General features: G+C 36.9%; 1 protein-coding gene and 1 pseudogene across 1 annotated transcript in view; one reads left to right on the forward strand and one right to left on the reverse strand.

Annotated features, from left to right (window-relative positions):
- The window catches only part of MMS22L (MMS22 like, DNA repair protein), a 140,594-nt gene that overhangs the window by 79,685 nt on the left and 48,730 nt on the right, over positions 1-12,179 (reverse strand). Inside the window, exons 12-14 of the mRNA XM_059082997.2 lie at positions 10,455-10,574; positions 6,788-7,014; positions 4,391-4,894 (exon numbers count right to left, since the gene is read on the reverse strand). Coding sequence (XP_058938980.1) covers positions 4,391-4,894; positions 6,788-7,014; positions 10,455-10,574 — 851 coding nt within the window. The remainder of the gene's footprint in view (positions 1-4,390; positions 4,895-6,787; positions 7,015-10,454; positions 10,575-12,179) is intronic.
- Positions 9,058-10,084, forward strand: LOC131767685 (nucleophosmin pseudogene; annotated as a pseudogene).

The following is a 12,179-nucleotide window of genomic DNA, read 5'->3' on the forward strand; positions in this document are numbered from 1 at the left end:
TGGTTAGTGTCTGTTTAGTTATTTGTAAACTATTATAAAGACAGTGTAAGAAGGCAGCTATGGTATAGGGGTTAGAGTCTTGAGGGGTGATTCTGAAACTGTTATTTTAGGTAAATTACAAAAAGTAAAAAGTCTCCATGTTTTCATTTCTTCATCTATAAACAGGGATGACAGGATTGGTAAAGAAATACATGAGATAGTATTTATAAACTGTATATCTTTTAAGAATACAAGAATTATTCTTGTGTTTCTAGTTACTACTTTTGAAGAATGACCAGAAAAGTTCCAGTTAAGAGCTTGAAGACAAAAAGTCAGTAAATAAAGAAAAAATAATTTCCTATTTATTACTTTCGTTGTATTTCCATTTTTAAAGCCTCTCCAACCTTCAAAATAAATCTCCTGGGCTTCCTTGGTGGCGCAGTGGTTGAGAATCCGCCTGCCGATGCAGGGAACACAGGTTCGTGCCCCGGTCCGGGAAGATCCCACATGTCGTGGAGCGGCTGGGCCCGTGAGCCATGGCCGCTGGGCCTGCGCGTCCGGAGCCTGTGCTCCGCAACGGGAGAGGTCACAACAGTGAGAGGCCCGCATACCACAAAAAAATAAAAAAATAAAAAAATCTCCTTCTCCTATTACCAACTTTCCATGAACATTTTTAACAAACTTCTGTGTTTATCTTGGAATGCATATTTTCTAAATATACTCCATACACTAATCTAAAAATGAGAAAGGAGGCTTTCTCATACACGATCAGGGAGACTGAAATTGGTGCAAAATTTTTTTAATTAAATGGGACGATTAATGGGACTAGAATATCCACCCACATTTAAAATGCACATACACTAATTCACTCTTAGGAATTAATCTACAGATATATCTTCACAAGAACACAGAGAATGCATATATAAAGATGTTAAAACTGTGTTTATAATAACAAAATGGTAAATAATATAAATTTCCATTTGGGGATTGGCTAAATAAAGTTTGGTGCATATAATAAATAAAGTTTGGTGCATCCATATAATGAAACACTAAGTAGCCATTAAAAAGAACTAGGTAGGTCTCCATATACTAGCATGAAAAGCTGTCTAGAAATATTAAGTGAAAAAATGAAGTTGCAGAACAAAGATCATCTCTTTTGTGTTTTAAGCCTATGAATGGGAAGAAATCTGGAAGGTTCTATAATAAACCATTTTAATCTATGGAGTAGAAATAAGAGCATCACTGAGGTTGGACCAGATAATTCTTTGTTGCGTGGGCTGTCCTGTACATTGTAGGCTATTTATGTAGCAGTATCCCTGACCTCCACCCACTAGATGCTGAGTAGCATCCTTCATACATGTGACAATAAAAAACTTCTCCAGATACTGCCCAATGTCCCTTGGGGGAAAAACTCACCCCTAGGTGAGAACCATTGAATTAGAGAATAAAGGAGTGAAGTTGGGGAGAGGAACTTTTACTTGTCACCTTATACCACATTTTTTTTTCTTTTACCATTTTTACCATGACAATGTACTATATTTGCAATTTAAAGAAAAATTTCAGGGACTTCCCTGGTAGCACAGTGGTTAAGAATCCGCCTGCCAATGCAGGGGACACGGGTTCCAGCCCTGGTCTGGGAAGATCCCACATGCTGCGGAGCAACTTAGCCCGTGTGCCACAACTACAGAGCCTGCGCTCTAGATCCCATGAGCCACAACTACTGAGCCCGCATGCCACAACTACTGAAGCCCACACGCCTAGAGCCCGTGCTGTGCAACAAGAGAAGCCACTGCAATGAGAAGCCTGCTGACCGCAATGAAAAGTAGCCCCCGATCTCTGCCACTAGAGAAAGTCATGCGCAGCAACGAAGATCCCACACAGTCATAAATAAATAAATAAATAAATGTTCCTTTAAAAAAAAAAAAGAAAGAAAAAAAGAAAAATTTCACAACAAAAGAAGATTCCTCCACACTGCCCCACTGCTCTCCGAACTACTGGATTGGCCAAAAAGTTCGTTCAGGTTTTCCAAACAAACTTTTTGGCCAATCCAATACTTTGAAGTACCTGAAAAAAAAACAAAGGTTCCTCCAAATTCCTAACTAAAAAATTAAATAGTATTTGTAAGAAATGAATCTTTGTTTAAAAAAAACATATATAAGAAACAATACAATTGTTAAGACAAATAAAAGACTTGTCTATCTTTACTGGAAAAGGTAGAAAGATATATGGATTCTGCCACTTGGTTCCATGACTGCATCTTCCCAAGATGCCCAAACTCTCACGTCATTTTCTACTCCTTTGCCCAGACTGCAGCACTATCACCAGGATGGTTTAGACCAGCTCCCTCCTCTTCCTTTTTTTTTTGCGGTACGCGGGCCTCTCACTGTTGTGGCCTCTCCTGTTGTAGAGCACAGGCTCCGGACGCGCAGGCTCAGCGGCCATGGCTCACGGACCCAGCCACTCCGCGGCACGTGGGATCCTCCCGGACCGGGGCATGAACCCGTGTCCCCAGCATCGGCAGGCGGACCCTCAACCACTGTGCCATCAGGGAAGCCCCCTCCTCTTCCTTCTTGTTTTGTATATTCACACGAATATAAACAAACAAACCAAAAATGGTACCAGAAATATGGAAATTCCTAATTCTGCCCAAGAAGCACAGGAAAGTACTACTTACCACTTATTTAAAAATTGAACAAACAGAATAAATTTGGCACTTGTAAAAGTATATTATCTGCTAATAAACTCTACTAGACTAAGAAAGATGTACTTCGTGGAGAAGATCCAGAATCAGTAAAAGCTTCTTCTAATGAAGTTGGCTATTCATTTACTTATCCATTTATCTATCCATCCACTAAAAATTTGATACAGCTTACATTGGGGGATAAGGGGATGATTATCTGATCAAGAACTAGAGTACATAAATATAAAAACTACACAAAATCTAAAGAGTGAAAACCCGTGGATTAATCTGTATGAACACACAGCCCAACATCAAGCAAATTAAGAAAATTAGTAATGAAACTCATAATGAATAAACGTCCAAAATTTGGAAATTTCATCAAGTTTACTATCTTTGAAAAACAGATGCTACTTTTGTAATGTGCAGCTAAGAAGAGGGAAGCAGTCTCTTCATTAACTTCAGACATGATTTTAAATAAAATCATATTTTTATATCCAACTTTTACACGACTTTTTAGTGACAGTGACTAACTGCACTGAGTGGTAGTATCTAACTTCTCAAGAACATGTACTTTAAAGGTGAAACTGTTATGTAGAAAGGACCTTATAGGCAATAAATGTCATAATCACTGCTCTTATCCATTATTGTTTGGGTCGGAGCGTATCTGAACATTTGCATAATTTAAGTGGATCTGAGAACAGTAAGTTTTGTATAGATGATTGGTGTTATAAATAGAACAATCCTATCTTTTTAAAAATAAATTTATTTATTTATTTTTGGCTGTGTTGGGGCTTCACTGCTGTGCGCGGGCTTTCTCTATTTGTGGTGAGCAGGAGCTACTCTTTGTTGTGGTGCGCAGGCTTCTCATTACAGTGGCCTCTCTTGTTGCGGAGCACAGGCTCTAGGTGTGTGGGCTTCAGTAGTTGTGGCACGTGGGCTCAGTAGTTGTGGCATGTGGGCTCAGTAGTTGTGGCATGTGGGCTCAGTAGTTGTGGCGTGCAGGCTCAGTACTGGTGCACAGGATTAGTTGCTCTGCAGCATGTGGGATCTTCCCAGACCAGGGCTCAAACTCATGTCCCCTGCATTGGCAGGCAGATTCTTGACCACTGTGCCACCAGGGAAGCCCTGAACGATCCTATCTTAATCTTAGAATAAACTATTTCAGCTGGAAGTATTGTAATGGCCAAAAAGTTCGTTTGGGTTTTCCTGTAATATCTTTTAGAAAAACCCAAACAAATTTTTTGGCCAGCCCAATATTTCATGCATTTGAGGCTGCAACTCTGCAGCAAAATATTTAAAGAAACTTACTTTTTTTTAATGGTACAATGTGGCCAAAATCTCCTTATGCACAAAAAACTGTGTATGTTTCAATGAAAGCCACCTCAGATTTGAGCTCATGGTCTTGCTTAGAATGTCTGAAATATCCTTCTGGATAATAATGCTCTTCTAGGAGAGGCAGAGAGGAAAGAACGGGCCAAGAGGCATGGCTCTTGGACTACACCAGAGCTACACTTGGTTTAGCTTAGTTTTATGTGTTTGCACATAAGCTTTCTTTCAAAGAAGCACTGTTTGAAAACTACTGATTTATGTTACATTGCAGTAAAACTCCTTTAACTCCTCTCTTTACAACTGAATTTCATGAGTATGTCAAAAGGAAAACTTTAATATAGAATCAACACAGGTAATGATATAAAGCAAATCAATAAATTAGAACGTTACTGGAAAGCATACCTGATTCTGGCCAGAACAGCTTGTAGAAAGCTCAACACTGTCCTAAGTTCAGATTCTTGACAAGCTCGTAGAAGCATACTAAAGCCATCATTAAGCAGTTTTTCATGGGAAGGATGCAAGCAGTGGCTAGTCTCAAACACTTCTTGAACACCATCAATATATATGGAAAGAAGTGACCAGAGAGTCTGTCTTTGTCCCATTTCATCATTCTTAGATACCAAGAACTCCTTTGCTTTCTCCCGGAAAGCACCTGAAAATATCTCAGCCAAAACACTGATGTCCAGGTTTTTCTGGGTGTACATCAAGAGGAAGGCCATCTGACCCTTCCAAATGAGAGGAGATGTTATAAAGGCAGGCTTGAGGAACTTTAGGAGGCCTAAAACATGACTTGCTACATCTTCCACCTCTGCCACACATGCTAACAGTAGAAAAAGGCTGAAAAAGTTTTGCAGACCAACTTCAGTTAGTTCTTCCATTCTTTTTTGATGGAATTTAGAATATATCCTGTAAAACAAAAAGCTGAATTAATAAAATTGTTCCATTCACAAAAATGCATCTTTCAAAATAACATTTCACTCAATACTCATGACAGTCTCATTACTTTAAATTATTGTCTATTTCTACATTATGGTGCTATTGTGTCACTTTTCCTGCTTAGAAAACAACCTCACAGACCACCACTGCCCTCCCTTACCTTCAAATTTCTCAAGGATGCAGCAAGCATCTATAAGTGAATCAAAGGATTCAGTGGCTTTCCCCAAAGGACAGTAAAAATGTTCTTTTCATATAGTACATGGCTTTTCCTTTTATTTTAGTCCCCCCATTACCTTTCTTTTTAAATTTTTATTGACAAATAAAAAAGAATATATAATCCTTTTAAGTACAAATTGTTGTACTTCATAGAAATCTTAACAGGGCAGTTTTATGTAACAATTTTCCTTAAACCCTTTCTCCCTGTACCCTTCACAAAGACTTGGCTCTTGCTATACTTATATGTTAAGACAATTTAAAGCTTTGGAAAAATTATTTTTACCTACTTACAAAGAAAAATTGTTAGTGTTCAAATATCTAAGACTAGCCATTTAAAAAGCTGCTGTCAATACTATTTAATACAATTTAAAAGTTGATGTAATTTTCTTTCATCAATTAAGGGATTAGATTTGAAAACCATTTTGAATCTTACTTATGGATTGTTAAATTTCTTTGTAACTTCTATAATTGGTGTATTCAAGATAGAAATGATTAATGTTTACAAGAGGTTAAATGTTTATTTATAAACAGTGAAGCTGATAAGCTTCTGAAAGTAAAGATCTGCTTAATTATCTTTATATCCTCCATCATGCCCATGATAGCACCTGGTAGTGAGACTTATTACTGAATTCCAATTTCTTTTAGCAATGAAGTTCTGAGTATTATGTCTTCCATAAAATGATTTAAGATTCAAAAACAAACTGGCAAAGAGAACAAAATTTAAAAACTACTGTTTGAGCTACCTAATTACTTGGAGGTTTAACAAAGACACTACCATTAAAAAAAAAAAGTGTATTCTAAATAAAAAATCCAAACTGTATCACCATAACCTTGAAAGAATTATTCATTGTGTGAATCAAACAGGAATTTCATGTAGTGATTCTTGAGAAATCTCTGCCTAAAATAAAAAGTATTCTGCTGTGAGAGCTTCCACCACATAAGCTGAGCCAAGTGGTAGAGTGCAGTCTACTGCACAGAGGGCTAGAAAAGGGGCTAATAGGCAAAAGAAGTAGAACAAGGGAAGACAATTAAGAATCACACCCATTTAACAAGCAAAACTTTCAAAAAAGAATAGACAAATGTGATCAAAAGTTTATTTTACCACACCAGAAATGAAAATGGCATACTCCTCAAATGAGAACATCAGAGTTATTTGGTTCTATTATATTCTGGTTAGTTTTCATGCAAGAAAGCAGGGCTTGTGGGACTGGTGGGCTCCAAGAACACAAAGTTTTACAGAATGAATCTACCACCTGCCAATGTATGATTTGGAGATGTTTCTGATTTCTATAATTTTTAATAAAATACATGCAAAGAATTACATAAAACATTACAATTAATTTTGACAAGAAAAATAACAGTTCTCTTATATCCCTGCATTTAATATACGGAATTTCAATTTTCAGGACTGATGAGATAAATAAGAAACTGAAATCCTCCCCAAGTTATGGATACTAGGTTTGTTCCTTACTATAACAAATTGGCAAGATCAAAATGCTCCATAATTTGCTGTCCTACATTAATGAATACATTTAAAATGTAAACCATAAAGACAAACAAGCACAAGTTAACTTAAAAAATACAAACAGTAAAATTTCTCCAAAGATATAAGTGAACAGTCATGACAAAGAAAGATACGGCACATACCTTCCTTTGACTTGTTTCCAAGGATGAGGGCCATTGTTCTTCATTGCTTTCTTAACAACTTTTGCCAAAATGCAAAGGAAAATAGTGTAACTACTGCTGGATTTATATAGGTCATGATCCTGTTTATCACAACAGCAGGTCTTCACCATTTCTAGCATAGCCAAGGGTGACTTAATGACATATGTAAGGCCTTTCAAAGGAAGCCAAGAAATACTGAAAGAACTATTCTAAAAGCAAAAGACAGAAAACAATTAAGTCTCTGAATAAATAAAAATGGAAAGCTGTAAATCTCAATGAGCTCACTAGGAGTTTGACTCTTCTTAATCATAAAAATTACACAGCCATTACCACATATTCCCCTAAAATAAAAATTCCATTCAAGCACAGAACACCAAGGGGTATTCAAATTCCTGGATTATCCCCAAAATGTCTTTTTAACCGTTGGTTTGTTCAAATTAGGATAGCAACAAGATCCATACATTGCATTTGGTTGACTTGCCTCTTAAATGTCTTTTATTCTATAAATTTCCCAATGTTTTTGTCACAACATTTATCAGGTAATTTATTGTGTGGTATTTCCTAGATTCTGGATTTAGCTGCCTGTATCTTCCTAGACTCATTAATATATTCTTTCATCCTCTATCTTTTCTGTAAAGTGGTAGATGTACCTAGCGGACTGGTCAGATTCAGGTCAAGTTTTCTGGTGAGAATCTTTCATTGGTAGTACTGAGTACTTCCTACTTCAGTTAGCAAAGAGGCACATATGTTCTCACCGTCATTCTTTTCGTGACGTTGAGACTGATCATGCTGTCAGCCTGATCTATCCATTTCAGTGATACCTGCAGTTTGAGCACCCATGGATGATCATCATTCAGATGGCTTATTTCTTTGGATGTACGGAACAGAGATTTTCTATCATTCCTTCTAAACTAGCTCATCAGAAATTTGGTACTCTAAAATATAGTTTATATTTTCATTTATTTACAGTTTCCAGAATAACAACTTTTCTAAAAGTACCATAAACTCAAGGATTTAAACTTCCCTATCCCCACATTTACCCAGTGTTGGGCAATGGGGGCTCCTTAAAGTTGGCTCCTGTGTCCTTCTGACATGACTCCAGCTTACTTTGATACCTTCCTTGCTTTCAGGTATGACAAGATACTACAGACTCATCTTGTATACATTCTGCCTGAGAATTAGAATTGGTCATTTCTCCCACCAGCCTGACAATGTGCTTCAGAGAAAGGTATTTTTCCCATTTTTAATATGCTCAATTACATACAAACTGAAACTTGTAATTTACTTGTAAATCCTCCATATCTATTTTCCACCTTGACTGAGGGGTTCACTTTGTATTTACCGAGAAAACCAAATGTTCCAAATCTTCTCTTCTCTCTACACACAAGTAACTCAATCTTTTAAATGTACCTTTAAAATTTTATCTTCCAAGTTTGTCCTCTCCTTTTAAAATCCACTATCCCTATTTTAGTTCTCACTCACTGCATTATTTGCTTCTACTAACTACACTGGACTACTAACTCATCTGTACCCAATTCCCTTGTACTACTTTCAGAAAAAACTTTCTCAAACACACACCTAATGTGTCACATCCTTGCTTTCCAATGTCTCCTGAATAAATCATAACTCAACAATTACCTTTAACCCTTCATAATCAAGCCCCAGACTAACTTCTCTACTTTCCTTATCTCCCGTATCTCTCCATAATCACCTCAGACCCATCATTCAGAAGTATTTAACACAGTAGGAATAAATCATGTTTTTCGTATCTCTTTACGTTTGTCCACACTATTCCTTTTGCTTGGATGCTCATTTTCTTATGTACTTGGAAAATTCTACTCATTTCCCAGGTCAACTTAAAAAATTATGACTTCATAAAGTCTTCTACAAGGTCATAAACTGGGTCAGATACTCCTTCCTTTAGCCTTCCACAATATTATAACTTTTAATCTACAATATTTGTGCTTCTGCCCACTAGCCTATAAGCTACTCAAATGCCAAGACTAGTTCTTGTTCAAGATAGCATTAACTGTTCAATGTGTTGCAAGCAATCAATAGCTGTTAGAAAACATTTATAAAAGAAGACTTTTAAAAAATATCTTTCTGGCACAATTTGGGCTACTTTGCTTAATCTCACTCTTAAGAGAAAAGGGGCGCTAGTCTGATTCCATCCCGCGTGACTATTCCTTGGAACGGTAGTCTTTTATCTCCGTCCACTTTCTCTCCCACCAAAGTGCGTGCCACCAACCCATATGGACATGAGCCCTCTGAGGCCCCAACAACTATCCTTTTGGTTGTGAACTAAAGGCCGACAAAGATTATCACTTTAAGGTGGATAATGATGAAAATGAGCACCAGTTATCTTTAAGAACGGGCGGTTTAGGGGCTGGCGCAAAGGATGAATTGCACATTGTCGAAGTAGAGGCGATGAATTATGAAGGCAGTCCAATTAAAGTAACACCGGCAACTTTGAAAATGTCTGTGCAGCCAACGGTTTCCCTTGGGGGCTTTGAAATAACACCACCTGTGGTCTTACGGTTGAAGTGTGGTTCAGGGCCTGTGCATATTAGTGGATAGCACTTAGTAGCTGTGGAGGAAGATGCAGAGTCAGAAGATGAAGAGGAGGAGGATGTGAAACTCCTAAGTATATCTGGAAAGCGTTCTGTCCCTGGAAGTGGTAGCAAGGTTCCACAGAAAAAAGTAAAACTTGCTGCTGCTGCTGATGATGACGACGATGATGATGACAATGATGATGATGACTATGATGATGAGGAAGCTGAAGAAAAAGCTCCAGTAAAGAAATCTATATAAAATACTCCAGCCAAAAATGCACAAAAATCAAACCAGAATGGAAAAGACTCAAAACCATCAATACCAAGATCAAAAGGTCAAGAATCCTTCAAAAAACAGGAAAAAAACTCCTAAAACACCGAAAGGACCCAGCTCTATAGAAGACATTAAAGCAAAAATGCAAGCAAGTATAGAAAAAGGTGGTTCCCTTCCCAAAGTGGAAGCCAAATGCATCAATTATGTGAAGAACTGTTTCTGGATGACTGATCAGGAGGCTATTCAAGATCTCTGGCAGTGGAGGAAGTCTCTTTAAGAAAATAGTTTGAACAGTTTGTTAAAATTTTCCATCTTATTTCATTGCTGTAACAGTTGATATCTGGCTGTCCTTTTTATAATGCACAGTGAGAACTTTCCCTACCGTGACTGATAAATGTTGTCCAGGTTCCATTGCCAAGAATGTGTTGTCCAAAATGCCTGTTTAGTTTTTAAAGATGGAGCTCCACCCTTTGCTTGGCTTTAAGTATGTGTGGAATGTTATGAAAGGACAGAGTAGTAGTGGTGGTCAGACAAATGGAAATGGTGGGGAGACAAAAATATACATGTGAAATAAACTCAGTATTTTAATACACAAAAAAAAAGAGAGAGAAAAGGCACCTTACATGCTATGCTCCATTCTCTTATGACAATGCTCTTTAGACAATGTGAAACATAAATGTTTTTGAGCTACTCCAATCTACTTTGAAAAATTAGTTTTAAGAAAAATCCATAATTATATATAATTAAGCCATGAAAATACTCCTCAAATATCATGTACAAATTCTTCAAATTCCTGGAACAAATTCATACTCTATTTACTCACCAGGTTCTTACTGTAATATTCCCACAGAATGGTGACAACTGCAATGTTTGGCTCCCAGAAATCACAGAGGGTCAAACAACAGTGAAGATACATTCGTAACTGCTCTTCTAGTATACCATCCTAAAAAATAAACTGAAATTATGAGGAGCTAAATGCGCTCTGGCAACACACATTATCAGTTGATATTGCACTGAATGAATAACCTGCTCCTAAAAAGAATATAAACATATATCACCAAGTCATACCCATTCCCATCTTCAGACCAGAAAGTCTAAATCAGCATAAGGTATACTTCTAAAACTTTGCTTTAGAGACCATTAGTATATTCAGATAACTGAAATTACATAACTCAATTTGACTTTTTACTCAGTTATTTAACAATTACAATAGGTATTTAATAACTGAATGGTGTAGAACCCAGAGGCTGAAAAAGAAACCCAAACCAGAAAGAAATAGCATAAATGAGTGAATAATTAAGATGTACACAAATCCAGAGGACTTGCTCATACTTAAGTATCAATATGCGGTCAAATTCTTTATGGGAATATAAGCGTTGTTCTTCTAAAAACCAGAGGATTGGCAGAGTACATATATTTTATCCTTTTAGGAAGTGGCAACAGGAGAGAGTAGAAAAGAAGTGACACTTTAATCTTCTATGATGAAACAACCATGCATGTTTGTTAAAAAGTGACACATCACTGAATTCCAATCATTCAGCAATCATTTATTCAAAGCTTACTATATACCAGACACTATTCTAAGGTACTAGGCATAAAGCAATGAATAAGTCAGACATGGTACATGCACTAATAGAAGTTACACTTTGGTGGAGAATGCAAAAAGAGGACACTGAGACAAATAAGATAAATGTAAACAATTACAACCACCATGAAAAACAGAAAAAGCAGAGTAATGTGGTAGGGTAACTGGTAGAGGATGTGGGTCATTATTTTATCAGGAACTAAGAATGGAAAGACCTTTTTGAGGGCTGGCATTTGGGCTAAATGACTGAATGAAAAACAGCCAACCACATAAAGAACTGAAAGCATTCATCACAGAGGAAACACATGGAAAGTTCCTGAATTAGCAGTAAGCTTGATATTATAGGATTAAGTCAGAGATAGTCAGGAATCATACCTCATTTGAGGTTTTATAGTTTATAGTCAGAATTATGGTTTTTATTTTAATTATGTTGGGAAGCCTCTACAAGATTGTAAGCACATGAAATGATTGTTTAAAATATAGTACATTGGATCATGCATGGAGAATGAATACAGTAGATAAGAGCAGTTAGAAGGTAAACAGTGACACTTCCAAAGTAATAGAAAATCAGACAGAGGTCAAGTACAAAGTAGAAATGCTGGGAAATTTGAAGGTGCTCGAGATATAGTATGCTTTACATAAATAATTGTTGAATGACCGGGATTCAGTGTTGTGTCACTTTTCAACAAACACGTATGGTTATTCCATCACAGAAGATGAGATTAAAATGTCTACTTTTTTCTACTTCCTTCTCCTCCGGTCAAAATGTTAGGAGGTGACTCTGTGAAACTGTAAGACTAAGATAAGTGGACAACTTTAGAGATATGTTTGGAAACAGAGACAATGGGATTTGTTGATGAGTTATATTAAAGTATGAAGGAAAGACAGCAATTAAGGAGAACTCTCATTTGGCTTAAGAAAATGGGTTGATGGAACCACTTCCTAAGATGGCAAAGACTAGGG

The sequence above is a fragment of the Kogia breviceps genome, chromosome 13 (genome assembly GCF_026419965.1).
Source record: "Kogia breviceps isolate mKogBre1 chromosome 13, mKogBre1 haplotype 1, whole genome shotgun sequence".
NCBI lineage: Eukaryota > Metazoa > Chordata > Mammalia > Artiodactyla > Physeteridae > Kogia > Kogia breviceps.